Source organism: Xiphophorus hellerii, chromosome 23 (assembly GCF_003331165.1).
Source record: "Xiphophorus hellerii strain 12219 chromosome 23, Xiphophorus_hellerii-4.1, whole genome shotgun sequence".
Taxonomy (NCBI): Eukaryota; Metazoa; Chordata; class Actinopteri; order Cyprinodontiformes; family Poeciliidae; genus Xiphophorus; species Xiphophorus hellerii.
Genome location: NC_045694.1, coordinates 15,917,804 through 15,937,182, shown reverse-complemented (window position 1 = coordinate 15,937,182; position 19,379 = coordinate 15,917,804). Strand labels below are relative to the sequence as shown.

Genomic DNA, 19,379 nt, shown 5'->3' with positions numbered 1-19,379 from the left:
ATAAAGTGTTCCCGAATGTTCAATAGTCAGTGTGAGGAGCCACACACCTGTCCCCAAGTCCCCAAGGACACCAGGCAGACATGGAGGAGATCGGAGCCACCGACACTCAAAGGTTCCCCAGCTACACTGAAGCAGATCCAGCCATGGACACTGAGACCCGAGATTCACCTGAGCACAGAGAACCACCAAGGCACTGGAAGGCTGAGGCACCAGGCCCCGTATTTGTGCCACTTTTATTAATGTCTTACGTGATACGTTACAACCTATAAAAGATACCTTTTGTACTGTATTTAATCACAAAATGTGTGTCAACACCATAACTTTTTCCCATGACTGTGAAGTAACCAAATTATTGAATTTTAAACATCATTGTTCACACAGCGTCTTGTCAAGACATTGAAGTCGAAAGATTAAAATTAATATCCTGCTTTTATGGTTCTTCAATTAATTAATTACATAACTTCAACCAGCAGTATGATTGGTTTGGTATTTAACACTGGGGCTTTAAATATGCAATATAAGAACAAAATGTAAAGTTAAATGTCTTATTAACAATGCTCTGAAATACTTGAATCACATTTCTGGGTTTTTTTTTTCATTTCAGGGATCAAGTCAGGAGTTCCTCTGCTGCTCACACTGCAACCCAAATGTCAAACTCTGACTCAGCAACACTGCTGTGCGGCTGCGGTTTGTTGTATTATGATAAACAAAACGTTATTCCAGGAAGTCATAAGAGAAAAAAATCTAGATCCTGACCACTTAATTAAAGATCACAGCCCTACGGTGGAATTGTGCGTGATCATGTGTCTGCGCAGGTTGCTTGGGTTGTTGAAACTGGCGGTGCACTGGCTGCACGAGAACGGCTTTTCTCCAGAATGCGTCCTCAGGTGGATCTTGAGACTGCCGTTCTGTGTGAAGCGTTTCCCACACTGCATGCAGGCGTACGGCTTCTCGCCGGTGTGAATTCGCATGTGGATAGCCAGCGTGGTCTTGTTCGCGAAAGTCTTGCTGCACAAGGAACAAGGCATGGGCACCTCACCGGTGTGTCCGGCACGGTGCAGGATAAGTTCCTCGCGGCTGTGGAAGTGCTCGCCACAGAAGCCGCAGTCCAGAGATTTGCTGATCGGGTTGGGGAGGACGTTGTGCTGTTGAGAGAAGTGGCTGGGCTGTCCATTTGCATCCACTGTGGGGGAATTTAATGCTTGGTTCCCTGCTGCTGAAGCTCTCCGAGTGGAAGGATCCCTTTCATGTTGGATGTTTCTCACCACTTCACTACAGTTTTCCTGCACCGCTCCTACTGGTACACGGCCATTCGCACCACTCGTGAAATTAAGAATCGTCTCCGTAGGGATGCTGTGGTCAGACAGAACGCTCAAAGCCTGAAGCTCAGAGGCAGAGAAGAGGATGTCACTATCCTCCTGTAGAGGCGCCTGTCCTACGCTGTGAACATTTACGATCCTCAGCTGCTTGTTATTATCGATCAAGCAGGATGAGCCGGATGAGTCTAAGCTCTGATTCCCTGCAGCCTGCATGCAATCCTCTTCAAAGTTATTTTGACCTAAAAGGAAAAAAAAAGGGACACCAACGTTTATTTGTTACGTATTTATCGTTATCTTGCCTACAAAACAGAACAGCAAACAGCACCGGTGAAGCCGACTCACCAATGTCAGGCGCAGATCCTACAACATCATCCTCATCTTTGATCAGAATGACCTCTGGACTGTCCACATCTGCACACTGGCAAACAATCAGGCAGAAACCTGAGCAAATCAACACTTCAAACAGATTCACAACAGCATAAAACGATATTCACCTGCACTTGGACAGCGGAGGAGGACGACTTGGTTTGGGTAACAGAAGTGGAAGCAGTTTCAAGAACGGTTTTATCACCCTGTGTTGGCTTCATAAACACTGAAGAGAAAGGAGAAAACAGACAAAAACAGTAGTTGGCATAAAGACAGATGAATGGAACACATTAGTGTTCAGAACTGTGAGAAAAAACACTGCAAAGATTAATGAGGCAAAGTCTTCTTTCTATCAAGAAGACTCTTCAAATGTACTTTGTTGTGACAGGCACAACACCAATGCAGAAAGACCTTGGTACAAAGTCAACCTCTGGTGGTCAGTTCAGGTTAAAGCAATCCTAGAGGCCTATACAAAAAAAAGAAATTATGTTCATATCCTCCATCTGGTTCTGACAATAAACTGACACAAAGAATAAGTATTTTCTTTCTTCAAACCAAACACTATAACTCCAGAACATAAAAATATCTAATATGTATAATATAAATAGGCAGCATTGCATTTTAGGTCTTTATTAGCATATGTTGAACATATATTCTTATTGCAATGTCACTGCTCTTTGTAATAGCAGTTCTATTATTCTATTCAATAAATATTAGCCAATAAACTAATTATCATGCATTCAGACTCTCAAGGTTAGTGATATATTTCCTCTGAATGATAACTGCTTTTATATGTCATGTTTAAAATGGCTCAAAGATAAACGTCTGAACATTTAAAGTTGTAGCACCTTTTATCGATTGTTATTTTGTAGTTTCTTTGTTTATTTCTTCACTTATGTCTTATTTGAACAAGTTTCTTTGTAATTATAGGTTCACATGTTAACTTTTGAATGTATTAAAAGTCTTCTTTTGCTGTAATTTTATTTGTATCACTATTAAATGTCGACTTCGAAAAGCCTAACCAAGGACAGGGCTTGCAAATTACAAAAAAATGGAATTGGGCCCCCGAAATCTTGTAGCTCCAAAACAATCGTGGGACAGGTGTTATGCCCAGAAATGCATGCCTGCCGAGAATTGCATCCCCTGTCGCGGGAGCGCGCATCTTTCTAAACTCTCGCATTTTAATGAGGAAACGGACTGAAATATGACCGAAGACGAAACTTTTAAAGATATTCGTAACAATATCACGTTTCTTAAACATGTCAGCCTTAAAACGGTGGGTTTTATATCGCAGATTAATTGAAATAAATACGGTTTTTACACATTTATTGAGACAAATGAGTCGAACGTTTTTCAGTCCGTGTCTGAAGAAAATGCTCTCCGCATTTGGTTTGAAATTTCCCGATTTTTCTTTTAACATCATATTAGCTTAAAGTATTACAAAACAGAGGCCCATTATGTAGAACATTTTATATCATGCTTAACTGTCTAGCATATTAATGTAGAGGGGATGCATTTTAATGACTGAGCCTGCCAATATTTGTATCCCCTGTCTATTGTTGATATGAAACGTATAGCAGTTGCACAGAGAATAAGTGTCATTACGTAGAAAAGGTGAAGTCCCTCTTAACTCTTCATTTCTTCAAGTTAGCAGAGGGATGCATTTTCTGGCATAGCAAATTATTACCTTGCCAATATATGTAGGCCTTATATATTTTCCACAAATATAATTCTACTGATACAAAATGTATACCAGCAGTTCATAAAACAAGTGTGATTGTATAGAAAAAGTAATTTCACTCTTGACTCTTTATTTCTCCATGTAAGCAGGGGATGCATGTACAGCAAAGCCTATTATTAGCCTGCCAAAATATGCATGGCCTCTCCATGTTCTTCAAATATTATCCTATCGATATAAAACCCATACCAGTAATTCATAGAACATCTCTGATTATGTAGAAAAGGTGAAATCCCTCTTTAATTCTTTATTTCTCCATGTTACCAGGGGAAGCATTTTTTTGGCAATATGGATGTCGAGCCTGCCAAAATATGCATGCCCTACCTATTTTCCTCAAATTTTATCCTATTGCTATGAAATTCATACCAGCAGTTCATACAACTACTCTGATTATGTAGAAAAAGTTATTTCACTCTAAACTCTTTACTTATCCAAGTTAGCAGGGGATGCATTTTTTGGCAATATGGATGTCGAGCCTGCCAAAATATGCATGCCCTATCTATTTTCCTCAAATATTATCTTATTGATTTAAAACTTATATCAGCAGTTCATAGAACAAGTGTGATTTTGTAGAAAAAGTTATTTCACTCTAAACTCTTTATTTATCCAAGTTAGCAGGGGATGCATTTTTTGGCAATATGGATGTCGAGCCTGCCAAAATATGCATGCCCTATCTATTTTCCTCAAATTTTATCCTATTGCTTTGAAATTCATACCAGCAGTTCATACAACTACTCTGATTATGTAGAAAAAGTTATTTCACTCTAAACTCTTTATTTATCCAAGTTAGCAGGGGATGCATTTTTTGGCAATATGGATGTCGAGCCTGCCAAAATATGCATGCCCTATCTATTTTCCTCAAATTTTATCCTATTGCTATGAAATTCATACCAGCAGTTCATACAACTACTCTGATTATGTAGAAAAAGTTATTTCACTCTAAACTCTTTATTTATCCAAGTTAGCAGGGGATGCATTTTTTGGCAATATGGATGTCGAGCCTGCCAAAATATGCATGCCCTATCTATTTTCCTCAAATTTTATCCTATTGCTTTGAAATTCATACCAGCAGTTCATACAACTACTCTGATTATGTAGAAAAAGTTATTTCACTCTAAACTCTTTATTTATCCAAGTTAGCAGGGGATGCATTTTTTGGCAATATGGATGTCGAGCCTGCCAAAATATGCATGCCCTATCTATTTTCCTCAAATTTTATCCTATTGCTATGAAATTCATACCAGCAGTTCATACAACTACTCTGATTATGTAGAAAAAGTTATTTCACTCTAAACTCTTTATTTATCCAAGTTAGCAGGGGATGCATTTTTTGGCAATATGGATGTCGAGCCTGCCAAAATATGCATGCCCTATCTATTTTCCTCAAATTTTATCCTATTGCTTTGAAATTCATACCAGCAGTTCATACAACTACTCTGATTATGTAGAAAAAGTTATTTCACTCTAAACTCTTTATTTATCCAAGTTAGCAGGGGATGCATTTTTTGGCAATATGGATGTCGAGCCTGCCAAAATATGCATGCCCTATCTATTTTCCTCAAATTTTATCCTATTGCTATGAAATTCATACCAGCAGTTCATACAACTACTCTGATTATGTAGAAAAAGTTATTTCACTCTAAACTCTTTATTTATCCAAGTTAGCAGGGGATGCATTTTTTGGCAATATGGATGTCGAGCCTGCCAAAATATGCATGCCCCCTCTATTTTTCTCAAATGTTATCCTACTGATATGAAACTTATACCAGTAGTTCATAGAACATCTGTGATTATGTAGAAAAAGTTATTCCACTCTTAACTCTTTATTTCTCTATTTTAGCAGGGGATGCATTTTACGGCAGAGCCTATTATTAGCCTGCCAATATCTGCATGCCCCCTCTATTTTTCTCAAATATAATCCTATTGATATAAAACTCATCCCAGCAGTTCATAGAACATCTGTGATTATGTAGAAAAAGTTATTCCACTCTTAACTCTTTATTTCTCCATTTTAGCAGGGGATGCATTTTTTGGCAAAGCCTATTATTAGCCTGCCAAAATATGCATGCCCCCTCTATTTTTCTCAAATATTATCCTATTGATATGAAACTTATACCAGCAATTCATAGAACATCTGTGATTATGTAGAAAAAGTTATTCCACTCTTATCTCTTTATTTCTCCATTTTAGCAGGGGATGCATTTTACGGCAGAGCCTATTATTAGCCTGCCGATATCTGCATGCCCCCTCTATTTTTCTCAAATATAATCCTATTGATATAAAACTCATCCCAGTAGCTAAGAGGATAAGTGTAATTATGTAGAAAAGGTAAAATCCCTCTTGACTCTTTATTTTTTCAAGCTAGGAGGGGGATGCATTTTTTGGCAATATCGAATTTGAGCCTGCCGATATTTGCATGCCATACCTATTTTCCCCAAATATCATCCTATTGATATAAAACTCATACCAGCAGTTAAGGGAACAAATGTGATTATGTAGAAAATGTTATTTCTTTATTATCGCTATTGCAAGGATACTGAAGGAAATAAATCTGACAATGCATCTTTGCTAAATGTAAAGCATGCACAAACCATTTTTATTTTGGTTTAACATAAAAATTAAATCACTTTTTTTTTCATTAATTTCAACAAAAGAATATTCATAACAAAAATCTTTGGAAAACCAATTAAGTCAACAAAAATTATGTCACATGTTTAAACTGAAAATCCACTGAACTGCAGTCATTAACGAATTAGATTGGTACAAACATAAAATCTATAAACACATTGCACAGCAGCAGTCTGTGTCGGTTTGTGGGACCTTAATGCAGCCTTGGTGGTACCACCAGTTGCATCTGTCACATGTGATCTGTAAATACATAATACAAAATGGTCAAATAACAACATAAAGAATGTTTTCTTTTAGCTCCTTATCTGTTTACTGAAGGTGATTTTGGGTTTTGTCAACATAAAGCTTCTTCTTAATTATCAATATATGATTGGTAGCCCTTTATTTGAGGAGATGACAGCATGTTCCTGACATGTATGGAGGTAAAAAAATTCTAGGACCACAAGCAACTGTGTTTAATGTTTTACGACTGTACTTAAAAAAAAAAAAACTTAAGCTACTTCCCACTTACCTGCCTTGGGTGTTTATTTATTTTATTATGATTTATTTTTGTATATCTACATACTTTGCAACTATTTTAAGGATGGTATATGGTTTGCTTGAATTGATTTTTCACTGCATTACATTGTTGTCTTACCCACATGTGATCTTCTGTGTCCTCACTGTCACAGTGTCTGCAGAGTCTGTAGAGTCTCCACTGACAAACCGCATCTTTAAATTAATGTTATAAAATAATCTTAATGGTATTTTTTTGCGTTTTTTTTTCTTTTAAATAATTCCATTTGTTAGTGTTCTTTTGAAAGTGGAACAATAATCCTCTGTGTAGATCTCAGTTGTCTAATCATCCCTTTTTGATAATGTCTGGTCTCATAAACAAATACAAGTAATAGAAACTGTACATCATATTGGCATATTAGGCAGGCGCACATGGTGTCTGTCTATTCATGAATTGAAACACACATCTATTTAAGGTATTTCTGGGATTTATGGTAAAAGAAAGCATCACTTAGTGTTTACTTTTTTATAATTTTCTCCAACTTAAGCCACTGAAGGTATAAAAATGGCATTCAGAAAATTTTAATATGTCTACATATATATGTGTGTACATCTTGTGAAATTTGTCATTTTGTAAATGTTAATTTTATGAAAACACAGTAATGAATATAATGGTTCACATAATACATCTCATTCCAGTTTTGTACTTTCACAAACTGCAAGTCCTTTTTGTTTATTAAGTTACATTAAAGCTACTCAAGAAAAGTGTACGTAATTGTATCCTAGAACAATTTTAAGTTTGTTGATTATGTTTTTTGCCTCAACAGCTATTGAGCTGTTATGTGTAATTTATTTATTAGAGATCAAGGCCAGGTGTATTGAAATGTTCTTCACTAATTGAATTTGACATAAACACTAGCATGATTGTACTTCACACATCTGCAAAGTTCAATATTTTAATATTTAATATTTAATATTTAGTATGAGTTTTATATCAATAGGATGATATTTGGGGAAAATAGGTATGGCATGCAAATATCGGCAGGCTCAAATTCGATATTGCCAAAAAATGCATCCCCCTCCTAGCTTGAAAAAATAAAGAGTCAAGAGGGATTTTACCTTTTCTACATAATTACACTTATCCTCTTAGCTACTGGGATGAGTTTTATATCAATAGGATTATATTTGAGAAAAATAGAGGGGGCATGCAGATATCGGCAGGCTAATAATAGGCTCTGCCGTAAAATGCATCCCCTGCTAAAATGGAGAAATAAAGAGATAAGAGTGGAATAACTTTTTCTACATAATCACAGATGTTCTATGAATTGCTGGTATAAGTTTCATATCAATAGGATAATATTTGAGAAAAATAGAGGGGGCATGCATATTTTGGCAGGCTAATAATAGGCTTTGCCAAAAAATGCATCCCCTGCTAAAATGGAGAAATAAAGAGTTAAGAGTGGAATAACTTTTTCTACATAATCACAGATGTTCTATGAACTGCTGGGATGAGTTTTATATCAATAGGATTATATTTGAGAAAAATAGAGGGGGCATGCAGATATTGGCAGGCTAATAATAGGCTCTGCCGTAAAATGCATCCCCTGCTAAAATAGAGAAATAAAGAGTTAAGAGTGGAATAACTTTTTCTACATAATCACAGATGTTCTATGAACTACTGGTATAAGTTTCATATCAGTAGGATAACATTTGAGAAAAATAGAGGGGGCATGCATATTTTGGCAGGCTCGACATCCATATTGCCAAAAAATGCATCCCCTGCTAACTTGGATAAATAAAGAGTTTAGAGTGAAATAACTTTTTCTACATAATCAGAGTAGTTGTATGAACTGCTGGTATGAATTTCAAAGCAATAGGATAAAATTTGAGGAAAATAGATAGGGCATGCATATTTTGGCAGGCTCGACATCCATATTGCCAAAAAATGCATCCCCTGCTAACTTGGATAAATAAAGAGTTTAGAGTGAAATAACTTTTTCTACATAATCAGAGTAGTTGTATGAACTGCTGGTATGAATTTCATAGCAATAGGATAAAATTTGAGGAAAATAGATAGGGCATGCATATTTTGGCAGGCTCGACATCCATATTGCCAAAAAATGCATCCCCTGCTAACTTGGATAAATAAAGAGTTTAGAGTGAAATAACTTTTTCTACACAATCAGAGTAGTTGTATGAACTGCTGTTATGAATTTCATAGCAATAGGATAAAATTTGAGGAAAATAGATAGGGCATGCATATTTTGGCAGGCTCGACATCCATATTGCCAAAAAATGCATCCCCTGCTAACTTGGATAAATAAAGAGTTTAGAGTGAAATAACTTTTTCTACATAATCAGAGTAGTTGTATGAACTGCTGGTATGAATTTCAAAGCAATAGGATAAAATTTGAGGAAAATAGATAGGGCATGCATATTTTGGCAGGCTCGACATCCATATTGCCAAAAAATGCATCCCCTGCTAACTTGGATAAATAAAGAGTTTAGAGTGAAATAACTTTTTCTACATAATCAGAGTAGTTGTATGAACTGCTGGTATGAATTTCATAGCAATAGGATAAAATTTGAGGAAAATAGATAGGGCATGCATATTTTGGCAGGCTCGACATCCATATTGCCAAAAAATGCATCCCCTGCTAACTTGGATAAATAAAGAGTTTAGAGTGAAATAACTTTTTCTACATAATCAGAGTAGTTGTATGAACTGCTGGTATGAATTTCAAAGCAATAGGATAAAATTTGAGGAAAATAGATAGGGCATGCATATTTTGGCAGGCTCGACATCCATATTGCCAAAAAATGCATCCCCTGCTAACTTGGATAAATAAAGAGTTTAGAGTGAAATAACTTTTTCTACATAATCAGAGTAGTTGTATGAACTGCTGGTATGAATTTCATAGCAATAGGATAAAATTTGAGGAAAATAGATAGGGCATGCATATTTTGGCAGGCTCGACATCCATATTGCCAAAAAATGCATCCCCTGCTAACTTGGATAAATAAAGAGTTTAGAGTGAAATAACTTTTTCTACATAATCAGAGTAGTTGTATGAACTGCTGGTATGAATTTCAAAGCAATAGGATAAAATTTGAGGAAAATAGATAGGGCATGCATATTTTGGCAGGCTCGACATCCATATTGCCAAAAAATGCATCCCCTGCTAACTTGGATAAATAAAGAGTTTAGAGTGAAATAACTTTTTCTACAAAATCACACTTGTTCTATGAACTGCTGATATAAGTTTTAAATCAATAAGATAATATTTGAGGAAAATAGATAGGGCATGCATATTTTGGCAGGCTCGACATCCATATTGCCAAAAAATGCATCCCCTGCTAACTTGGATAAGTAAAGAGTTTAGAGTGAAATAACTTTTTCTACATAATCAGAGTAGTTGTATGAACTGCTGGTATGAATTTCATAGCAATAGGATAAAATTTGAGGAAAATAGGTAGGGCATGCATATTTTGGCAGGCTCGACATCCATATTGCCAAAAAAATGCTTCCCCTGGTAACATGGAGAAATAAAGAATTAAAGAGGGATTTCACCTTTTCTACATAATCAGAGATGTTCTATGAATTACTGGTATGGGTTTTATATCGATAGGATAATATTTGAAGAACATGGAGAGGCCATGCATATTTTGGCAGGCTAATAATAGGCTTTGCTGTACATGCATCCCCTGCTTACATGGAGAAATAAAGAGTCAAGAGTGAAATTACTTTTTCTATACAATCACACTTGTTTTATGAACTGCTGGTATACATTTTGTATCAGTAGAATTATATTTGTGGAAAATATATAAGGCCTACATATATTGGCAAGGTAATAATTTGCTATGCCAGAAAATGCATCCCTCTGCTAACTTGAAGAAATGAAGAGTTAAGAGGGACTTCACCTTTTCTACGTAATGACACTTATTCTCTGTGCAACTGCTATACGTTTCATATCAACAATAGACAGGGGATACAAATATTGGCAGGCTCAGTCATTAAAATGCATCCCCTCTACATTAATATGCTAGACAGTTAAGCATGATATAAAATGTTCTACATAATGGGCCTCTGTTTTGTAATACTTTAAGCTAATATGATGTTAAAAGAAAAATCGGGAAATTTCAAACCAAATGCGGAGAGCATTTTCTTCAGACACGGACTGAAAAACGTTCGACTCATTTGTCTCAATAAATGTGTAAAAACCGTATTTATTTCAATTAATCTGCGATATAAAACCCACCGTTTTAAGGCTGACATGTTTAAGAAACGTGATATTGTTACGAATATCTTTAAAAGTTTCGTCTTCGGTCATATTTCAGTCCGTTTCCTCATTAAAATGCGAGAGTTTAGAAAGATGCGCGCTCCCGCGACAGGGGATGCAATTCTCGGCAGGCATGCATTTCTGGGCATAACACCGGCCCTGTTGGTAACAACCTATTGCTCTCCACGTGTGGGGAGCAATACACTCCTTATTGCTTTATTGTTATTAGAGTAAAAGTGGTGCTGAAAAAAGGGAGGGTCGTTTACCCTGCAGTTTTGGCCGAGGTTTGGTCACATTGCCCCTGAAGGCAGAGAAGCGGCTGGCCGGTCGGTTCGTCCTGGTTTGGAGCTTCAGGGAAAACAGCTCACTCCTCATCACCTTCATCCTCGTCCTCAGGTTTTCGTTCTCCCTCAGACTCTGGCTGAGATGCAGCCGCGTAGACTCGGAGCTCTCCGAGAATAGCTGTACGATCTCCGCTACAGCAGCTTTCACCAACACGTTCATGATGGACAGAAGCTGCGACTCCATGTTGAGGCTGCCGAGCGCCGCTGGCATGTCTGCGGACATGTTTTACTGGGAAGTATGTTGGGAAAACAATACAGCAGGGTCCCTGTCTGTGTGTGTGTGTGTGTTAGCCCTGGAAACAAACTACACAACAGTCTTCCTTCCGGGTAGTAAAGAGGGCGAGTACCGTAACGCTTAGAAAGAAGACGCAGCTTCTTATTGTTGGTTCAAAAGTTTTTGTTGGTTCAGTGGAAATTATGAAAACTTTGTCAGATATGCACTCAGACTCAAAGTTTTGTGTTAAATAGATCCTTCTTTTTTTAACTGAAAAGTTTAAAGGTTTCAGCGTTCATACGTTTTTATCTATTAATATTTAGGTATTCAGTGTAAAACATTCAGTCCAGACATGGTTAACCTATAAATTGTGTTCATTTTTGACATTAAGGGGATCCTAATGAAAATAAAAAGCAAATTTATATCACATTTCAAACTATAATTTAAAGATCCACTGTCAAAAGTAGATTAATGCAGTTAATGCTTGACCAATCTGTATTTTCGATTTAATACTAGATGTGATTAAATGCAGTCCTTAAAATCCAATAAAATACCAATATAGTAATTGTAGGAGGATAAATCTGCATGAATGCGCCTCAGGTAAGCCAAGTGCCGCCTGCCAACTAATCAAAATACGAAAAATCTTCTAAATCCCGCAGCAGGTCAAAATGTAATGTAATTCTGCACAAAGTGTTTGATCAAATTAACATAGACGTTTAGGCAGTGGTACTTACTTACAGCAGACCAGTCTCAGAAAATTGTGAAAACACTTCCTCAACAATATGTAGAAAAGTATTGTGCATATGACATTCAGGAGAAGGAAACATACCAAGATTTAGCTCCCTTTGTTGGCATTGCTATTGACAACAGCTGGAGGAAAAATACATAATTCGTCGCTGAATCAATTTTAACTTTCATTCACTCCTCAATAGGGCAGCAGACCCCTACAAAATGCTGGCATTTATGCTTGCGCTCTCTGCTACATTGCAGCGCTCTGAGCAGAAAACCATACTGCCCATGTCAAAAACCATTACTGAACATGCTTCACTAAGAGTATATATTTTGTTTGTATAAGCTAAACAAAAAAACATTAATGTTACATTTATTGTCATGTTTTGTTTTTTCAGTAACAAATCCACCAATACATCTTTAATTTCCATTCAATGATTTCTATGTAATACTTTCATCCATTGTTTTATTATACTTTTTTTTATTTACACACATTTATGGGAAGAAGTTATCTTTTTTGGAGTGTGATTAAAATAAAGAGTGATAAACACAGCACAACAGACAAAAAATGTCCATATATTTGGAACATTAAATTACTAGCATCTGAGTTGAGACAGCTGTATGCAACACTGAACTAAGTCATCATCAACAGTAATCTTTGGTCTTTTCAGTATTTTGTTTTCTGTCAGTTTTGTTCTAAGTCTCTGCCTCAACCAAAACTCCTTCAGCATTTTCATCCTGACGCCTCGTTGGGCAATCTTCCTCTTCTTCATTTGCCTTTGCTTCTTTGTCCTCTTCTAGTTTCTCTTCTTGGTTCTCCATCTTCTCACAGTCAGCACATGATTCCTCTCCTGCTGCATCACTGCCTTCCTCTTTCTCTTCTTTCTCGGTTCCAGCCTTCTCCTTTTCCTCCTTGTCCTTCCTCTCTTTCTCTATTTTAGAGAGGCCGTGGCAGAGGGACTGCACATATGTGAACACACACATCGGGTCTGGGTGATTTCCCATCATGATCATGTCAGCCACTTCCAGTAGAGGGCAGCAGTCAGCCAGGGACCTGGAGGAAGAAAGCAGCAGAGAGAGAAATCTGATGAGCCACAAAGGTCAGAGAAACATCTTTGTTTCTACAGATTTGAATGGGAACTATCTGGTCCCATTATATATGTTAAATACTCTGAGTTTAAAGGTTTTTAAATGTGGTATTTAATTGTTAATATGTTTAAAATGAATCAATCTTTACTCTGCTGTTTGGAAGGCCAAAGTGAAGTTTTTCTCCCTCTCCTCTGGTTTCAGTGAGCTGTAGTCGAAAGCATCAGGGAAGAAGCGATGGATTAGAGCACAGAACGCGAGCCCATCACTCCAGGACGAGGAGAAGTTTTCAATGTTTACACCCTACAGGGATCAAAGAAGAGTACAGGTAATGTCTTCTTCTTGGCACCGACATTATGACCTGAATCTTATGAGTTTTTGATGGGTTCAACATGTTGAAATTGCCTCATATTTGCGTGTCTTGTTGCGGCACCACTGAAGAATCTTCTGTTTGATTGAAGCTCCAGTTGCCATCGCTGTAGCGGACTTCTGAATTTCGAAATTGCGAGCTATCGGTGTCCTACATACAAAAGAGAGAAAGAAAATGCAATTTCCTCAAGCTTTTTGGAATCTCATTTTAATGTAAGAGTTTATAGATATTTTAGCTATTACTCACTCTGGAGCACCTTGTTGAAACTTAGCAATAATGTCATTTCTATTGGACGCTCGAATAGAACGTGCAGAGGCTCTTGGTCGAGCGATGGAAGAGGGAGGGGCCCCCTTTCTTTTAGGCTTCACTTGTTTTTCTGTTTCCTTTACCTTTTCTTTGTTGGTCACCACTTTTTCCTCCTGTTTTGCATGTTTGTCCTGCTCACTTTCCTTTGGTTCGTTGTTTTTCACATTTTCTCCTTGGTTCTCTACCTTTGCTCCCTCCATGTCCTTGATCTCCTCCGTGATGTTCCCACTTTCTTGATTCTGCATCTCATCCACCTGCTCTTCTTTCTTGTCGCCATTCTCCACATCTTCTTTCCCATCTTGTTTCTCTGTTGTTAATTCAGCTTCCTTCACGTCATCAACTGCGGACTTATTCTCTTTATCTTGTCCACCCTCTTCAGCACACTGAGAGACATCCTCCATGTTGTTTTGATCTTCTGCATTAGCCTTATCTTGTGCTTTTTCTGCCTCCTTGCTCTCTGCAACATCAGTTACCCTCTGACCTTCTGTGGTGTCCTCTGAGTCCTCACACCCATCCAGTGCTGGTTTGTCCAGCTGGACAAGACAGGAAATACAACATTATATCAAAGAGTGAATCTCATTAATTATGCCCGTATTTAAGCTATTTTTCAAAGTTATGCAACAAATAACTTTAATGAATAAAAAGGAAAAGGACACAAAACTTTGAATTTATGGTGAAACCAAAATTATCCGTATAAGTTTTATTTTACACATACAACCCCGGAAAACTTTGAGAAATCAATCATATTTTGTTGCTGAGAATTCACACCATTTTTTTTTTAATCTATCAACAAGCTTCTTACACAATTCTGACTGATTAGTTCACCGCTTCACTTGGTAGAAACTTGTTGGATGGATTCTACCATCTAAGAGGTTTGGTTTCCTGCCACTGTCCTAGTTTTTAAGGACAACATATGGTTTTTGGTCAGCTGATTTACATTCAAAAGTAGTTGGATGACTTGGGATCATTAACACCTAACTGTGTTTCAGTCGTGTAGATAGATAAGATCAATTTAAAGAATTTAGTTATACTTCTTCCTGAATAGCACTCTACTTTGTGCAATGGAAATGTACCACTTGCACTGGAGCAGACCCTTGTCATGATGCATGACAGCCGATCCAGTATGTAGGTGTAAAAGCCTCCCCCCAAACATTTGATTACTGTAGCTGCATTGCCCAGTCTTTGTCTCCTCTGACCATAAACTTTTCCTTTAAACATCTGACTTATCCATGTGGACAGCTGCATAATTTAGTTGCTCTCAACAGTGTTCATTTTGGAGAAACTGCTTCTTTCTTAGCTTTTATGCTCTCAGTCCATGGTGATCAGAGACGACGGTGTTCCAGTGTTTTCCGGTCAGTTCCTTGGTTGTTGTTGGACATTCTAACCAATTTCTATTCCTCTGAGGGCAACATTTTGGGGATGGAGGTTGTAAGCTGTGGTTCTTTTCCTACTTTATTTTTAAAATTTTCAAATTATATTTGTTATTTTTCATGCATTGAGTAAAATAAATTCAAACAAAGTATACTATTTTGATAGGTTAAAGTTCTCAAGGATCCCATATAAATTGCTTTGATAAACGTAGATGCAACAGTTGCTTATTGCAGATGAGGACGAGACAAGGCATTTGCAAAGAACTGCACAAAAGCATTCAACGCTTTATCCAACTAAGATTCAGACAGCATATTTTATTTTCACAGGATTCAAACATAAATGGGTTACATTTTGTGTTAAATGTTTCACAATATACTTTCATCGTCTATGTAGCACTTTGGTCAATATTGTTAACCAAAAATAGTTTTAAATCACTTCATAATATACATCACCTAATATCTGAAACTTCTAAATATAAGGTCCTAATTTTTTAACTTGTATTTTAGTGTTGCCTAATCTGAATCTTTGCACCGTGTTTTCCCTCATTTGTTAATGACCTCCCACAATAACATTCACATCGGGTCAGGTTTCCCAGCACCAAGTCATCAGCAAGAATAGGAAGCTCCAGTGTGCATCACCCTGTATAACGAATGAGTCATTCAGTAAAGAGTAAGAACAGGTGCAACGCGACATATGCAGCCAGAATCACGGATTCACGACACCTGCCGTGGCCACAAATGCTCCGGTTGAGCGATCTCTGTATGGATCCTAAATTGCTAATCACTAAATTTGTTCTCATACAAATCACAATAACATGTGAAGCAAAGCACAAAACTGACCTGGTTATTATTGATGGTGTCTGACTGGCAGGTCATTTCCTTCTCTTGGTTTGGTGGTTCTTCATCCATGATATCCAAATAAAAGATAAAGTTAGTCTACTTTATCAAGTTTGTTGCTCTTTACCTTCTTCTAAATCCAATAAGTTTAAATCCAGTTACTTATTCTACATCCGTTTCTGGTTCACCCTCTCAGACAACACAGCTCTGTATCAGAGATGTATTGGTGGTCATCTGCCTTCACCCCCTTTTGGCCAACATCCCCCTCCCCCTGCTTTGTGAGGATTCCTATTCTTTATCTGACCTTTTGAACGCAAGATCCTAAAATAGAGCCGTAGTGGCAGTCCTACCGGCCTGACAGCTGCCTCTGCTGTGGAAACCACAAATGTACACAGATCCACAAGCAGCAAACCCATTTAATGTACAAGTTCCCTCTAGATAAGCTTCACTGGTGCATAAGCAGTTCTGCAATGAAAGTATTCATCCTTAACTTTGAGTTAAGGTGACACTCAAAATTAACCTATATGGAATCCGAAGACAATGTCAGCAAAACACTTGCAGTATGCTTGAGCTGGACTAAAGAACCAAGCTATAGCCTTAATTCAGCAAGACAAGATTGGGAGACTTTGCAGGAGCTGCTAGAGAACTTTGTTCCAACAAGCATCTCACCCAGTCAAGTCCCACATGGCCTTTTCAGCTTCACACTTTGTGGTTAAAAAAAAAAAAGAAAAAAGTTTGCATCTCAGGTTTCAAATAGACACCCCAAGCTTCCCACACTTTATTTTATCCCTGAAGGGGTTAAAAAGTGTCATGTAAGGGACACTTTGTGGGCTCTAGTGTCCCTTATATGAAAGTAAGCTGACAGGAAAGGGGGAAGACATGCGGCAAATATCGTCTGGTCTAGGGAGTCGAACCCTCGACAGCCACCTCGAGGACTCAAGGCCTCCAAACATGGGTCGCGCCATCCCCTACGCCACCCCACTTAATTTTTAAACTGTAATACGCCGACACAAGATGTTGGAGGAAAAGTTTATTAAAAGACATGGTAGAACCTTAAGACTCCATCTACAAGAAAAAAGTTAAACCAATGGCAAGATACATTAGTATGTTACAACCGTTAACCCACCTTTGTCATATTTAACACAAAGACTTAAAGGGGCATCTTAAGCCTCTGCTGCTGCTGAGAGCCAGGGTTCTGTGGCACATCAGAGCCATGTTCTTTCAGATAGTGGATGGTCTGGTAGTAGTCTTTGCCCTTCTCATGGTTTTTGTTGAAGGTAGTGTAGGTGCCAAGAGGGTACAGTCCATACAGGCGCCTGTAGTATAAATCAGGGTAGGGGAAGGGGTAAGGAAGAGTGTAGGGAGAAGGGAAGCCCAACAAGCCACCCACACCAGAAGCTGGCAGAGCAACAGGTGGAAGACCCAGACCAGGCCTCACACGGTCAGATGGGTAACCAAACGCTTCCATCTGCTGCTGGTAGTTCCCAATCTCAGCCTCCTTCACAACTTTAGAAGTGTCTCCAGACTGAAGGGCCAGTGCAGAAGGTGCTGGAGGGAGTGGTGGCCCAACAATGCTCAAGCCTTGAGGCTGGGCGTTTGTTGTGGTTTCCTCAAAGGCTTGAGGGGCTATAACCCACTGCATCTCTGGAGAGAAAGATGACAAGCTTACTTAATTTAGGATCACCCAAACAAACTTACAAGTGATTTCTTAGAATCTTACTAGGGAAGTTAGCCTGAGTTCCAGGTTGTGGAGGACTGCTAGCATACACTGCTGGAAGAGGAACCAGGGGACTAGAACCTGCCAGAATTGGCATGTATGAGCCAACAAAGCCTCCTTGAAGAGGGACTAGAGAACCACCGCTTGCAGTATATCTTCCTCTGGGCACAGACAAGGGCCGGCCTACGGGCACAGGTTGTGCCAGAACATACTGGGGTTGAGCTAGATGTTTTGTCACTAGCTTAGAAATGCCTCCAGTTGAGCTGTAGGAGCCAGGTGCAGAGTAGCCAGTAGCATGGTAGATGCCATGATCTCCTCCAGAGTCACTAGGTCTGCCTTGGCCTTGAGATTTTGAGCCTGGGTGAACAGAAATGATGTTTAGAAACAGGTTTAACTACACTTTTCCTTAGTAGATGGGATACTTCACCTTTCACTGGAGAGCCATAAACATCCACAAGCAGCAAGCAGAAGAGGGAAACCCTGAAACACATTAAACATGAGTAAATTACTCTATTAAGCTTCAAAGGACACAACAAATGTTTCCCTTACCTCAGCAAGATCTTTACAGTGACCATGTTGAACAGCTAATGTGATGCCAGAGGCAAAGGTGATGGTTCATAAATGCTGCTCAATCAGAACTTAGCTGCCTAACAACACACAGCTGGTGATAATTGACTCCTAACAAGGAGACCAAAACACAGCAGATAGTTACAATATTAAAGGTTTTAGGTAACAGGTTTTAGGTAAATATTTCTGATGGAGTTCAACTCAGAATGGAATATCTTCCACCTGTATTTCAATATTAGCCTGAGCAAGGCCTAACTCTAAACAAGACACCAACATCTGAGCTTTCACTGACTGTTGTTGAATAAGTTGAAGTTTAAAAAAAATGTGTGTGTAAATCCATGTAACTTTAGGGAAAACCAGTAATTATGCAAAACACCACATTCTGTTTTGTTCTTTAATTATGAGCTGCATTATGACTTTTTACTGCCCATTTTTAGATTTCAGAACTGAACCAAACTTTGACAAAATTACCACGTAGTTCAGTAATTATTTACCATGTTTTAAAAAGCCAAATTAATTGTGAAACATTTAATATTTTCCCGCCACAATAAATGAATTACTGATGAACATGCAGAAAATTTGCATTTTTAAAACAGTTCTATTTTCTAAATTCTAAAATTCTAAATTCTACATTTTATTTTCTATGTAGAGCTCAATTAAAATTAGGCTTGTAACTTATGACTTGCGGATTGAGGCATCCGAACTCGATTTTAATTTCTACTCCTTTATTAATCCAAATAAATGTCTATTAATTATTGTCCTTTGGTCAACATGGCGTGTAGAAACAAGGGTTTTCCAAGATGAGGGGAACTGACGGAGACAAAACCACTCAATCCACCCAAAGGGTGATTGAGAGACAAAGGGTGACTCGGGCTATCATATTGTAAGGCGATTATATTTCTAATGGCCCAGTCAGGGTACTGACTGTATTAAATGATGCAATGCCTAAACGGTCACACGGTGGCGGAAGAGGGTTTTTTTTCTTCTTTTTTTTTTCTCCCCCATATCCCATT

At 38.0% G+C, this 19,379-nt stretch overlaps 3 protein-coding genes and 1 long non-coding RNA gene across 4 annotated transcripts; all 4 read right to left on the bottom strand.

The window, feature by feature from the left end:
* Window positions 1-214: 214 nt before the first annotated feature.
* On the bottom strand, window positions 215-11,516 carry LOC116714223 (zinc finger protein 252-like). Its single transcript, XM_032554640.1, has 4 exons — window positions 11,093-11,516; window positions 1,814-1,911; window positions 1,662-1,737; window positions 215-1,558 (listed from the first exon to the last, which is right to left on the bottom strand). The coding sequence occupies exons 1-4, from the start codon at window positions 11,391-11,393 to the stop codon at window positions 771-773; spliced, it is 1,263 nt and encodes a 420-aa protein (XP_032410531.1). The 5' UTR covers window positions 11,394-11,516; the 3' UTR covers window positions 215-770.
* LOC116714233 (uncharacterized) lies at window positions 5,915-6,920 on the bottom strand. The gene is made up of 2 exons (XR_004338027.1): window positions 6,689-6,920; window positions 5,915-6,291 (listed from the first exon to the last, which is right to left on the bottom strand). It is a non-coding gene; the product is annotated as an uncharacterized LOC116714233 (long non-coding RNA).
* Window positions 11,517-12,468: 952 nt separating the features above from the next.
* Window positions 12,469-16,323, bottom strand: smtnl1 (smoothelin-like 1). The gene is made up of 5 exons (XM_032554639.1): window positions 16,086-16,323; window positions 13,816-14,408; window positions 13,605-13,719; window positions 13,351-13,502; window positions 12,469-13,167 (listed from the first exon to the last, which is right to left on the bottom strand). Exons 1-5 carry the CDS (start codon window positions 16,152-16,154, stop codon window positions 12,810-12,812), a joined length of 1,287 nt encoding a protein of 428 aa, XP_032410530.1. The 5' UTR covers window positions 16,155-16,323; the 3' UTR covers window positions 12,469-12,809.
* Window positions 16,324-17,097: 774 nt separating this feature from the next.
* On the bottom strand, window positions 17,098-18,861 carry LOC116714138 (uncharacterized). The gene is made up of 4 exons (XM_032554480.1): window positions 18,349-18,861; window positions 18,227-18,279; window positions 17,803-18,156; window positions 17,098-17,726 (listed from the first exon to the last, which is right to left on the bottom strand). Exons 1-4 carry the CDS (start codon window positions 18,372-18,374, stop codon window positions 17,233-17,235), a joined length of 927 nt encoding a protein of 308 aa, XP_032410371.1. The 5' UTR covers window positions 18,375-18,861; the 3' UTR covers window positions 17,098-17,232.
* Window positions 18,862-19,379: the final 518 nt, after the last annotated feature.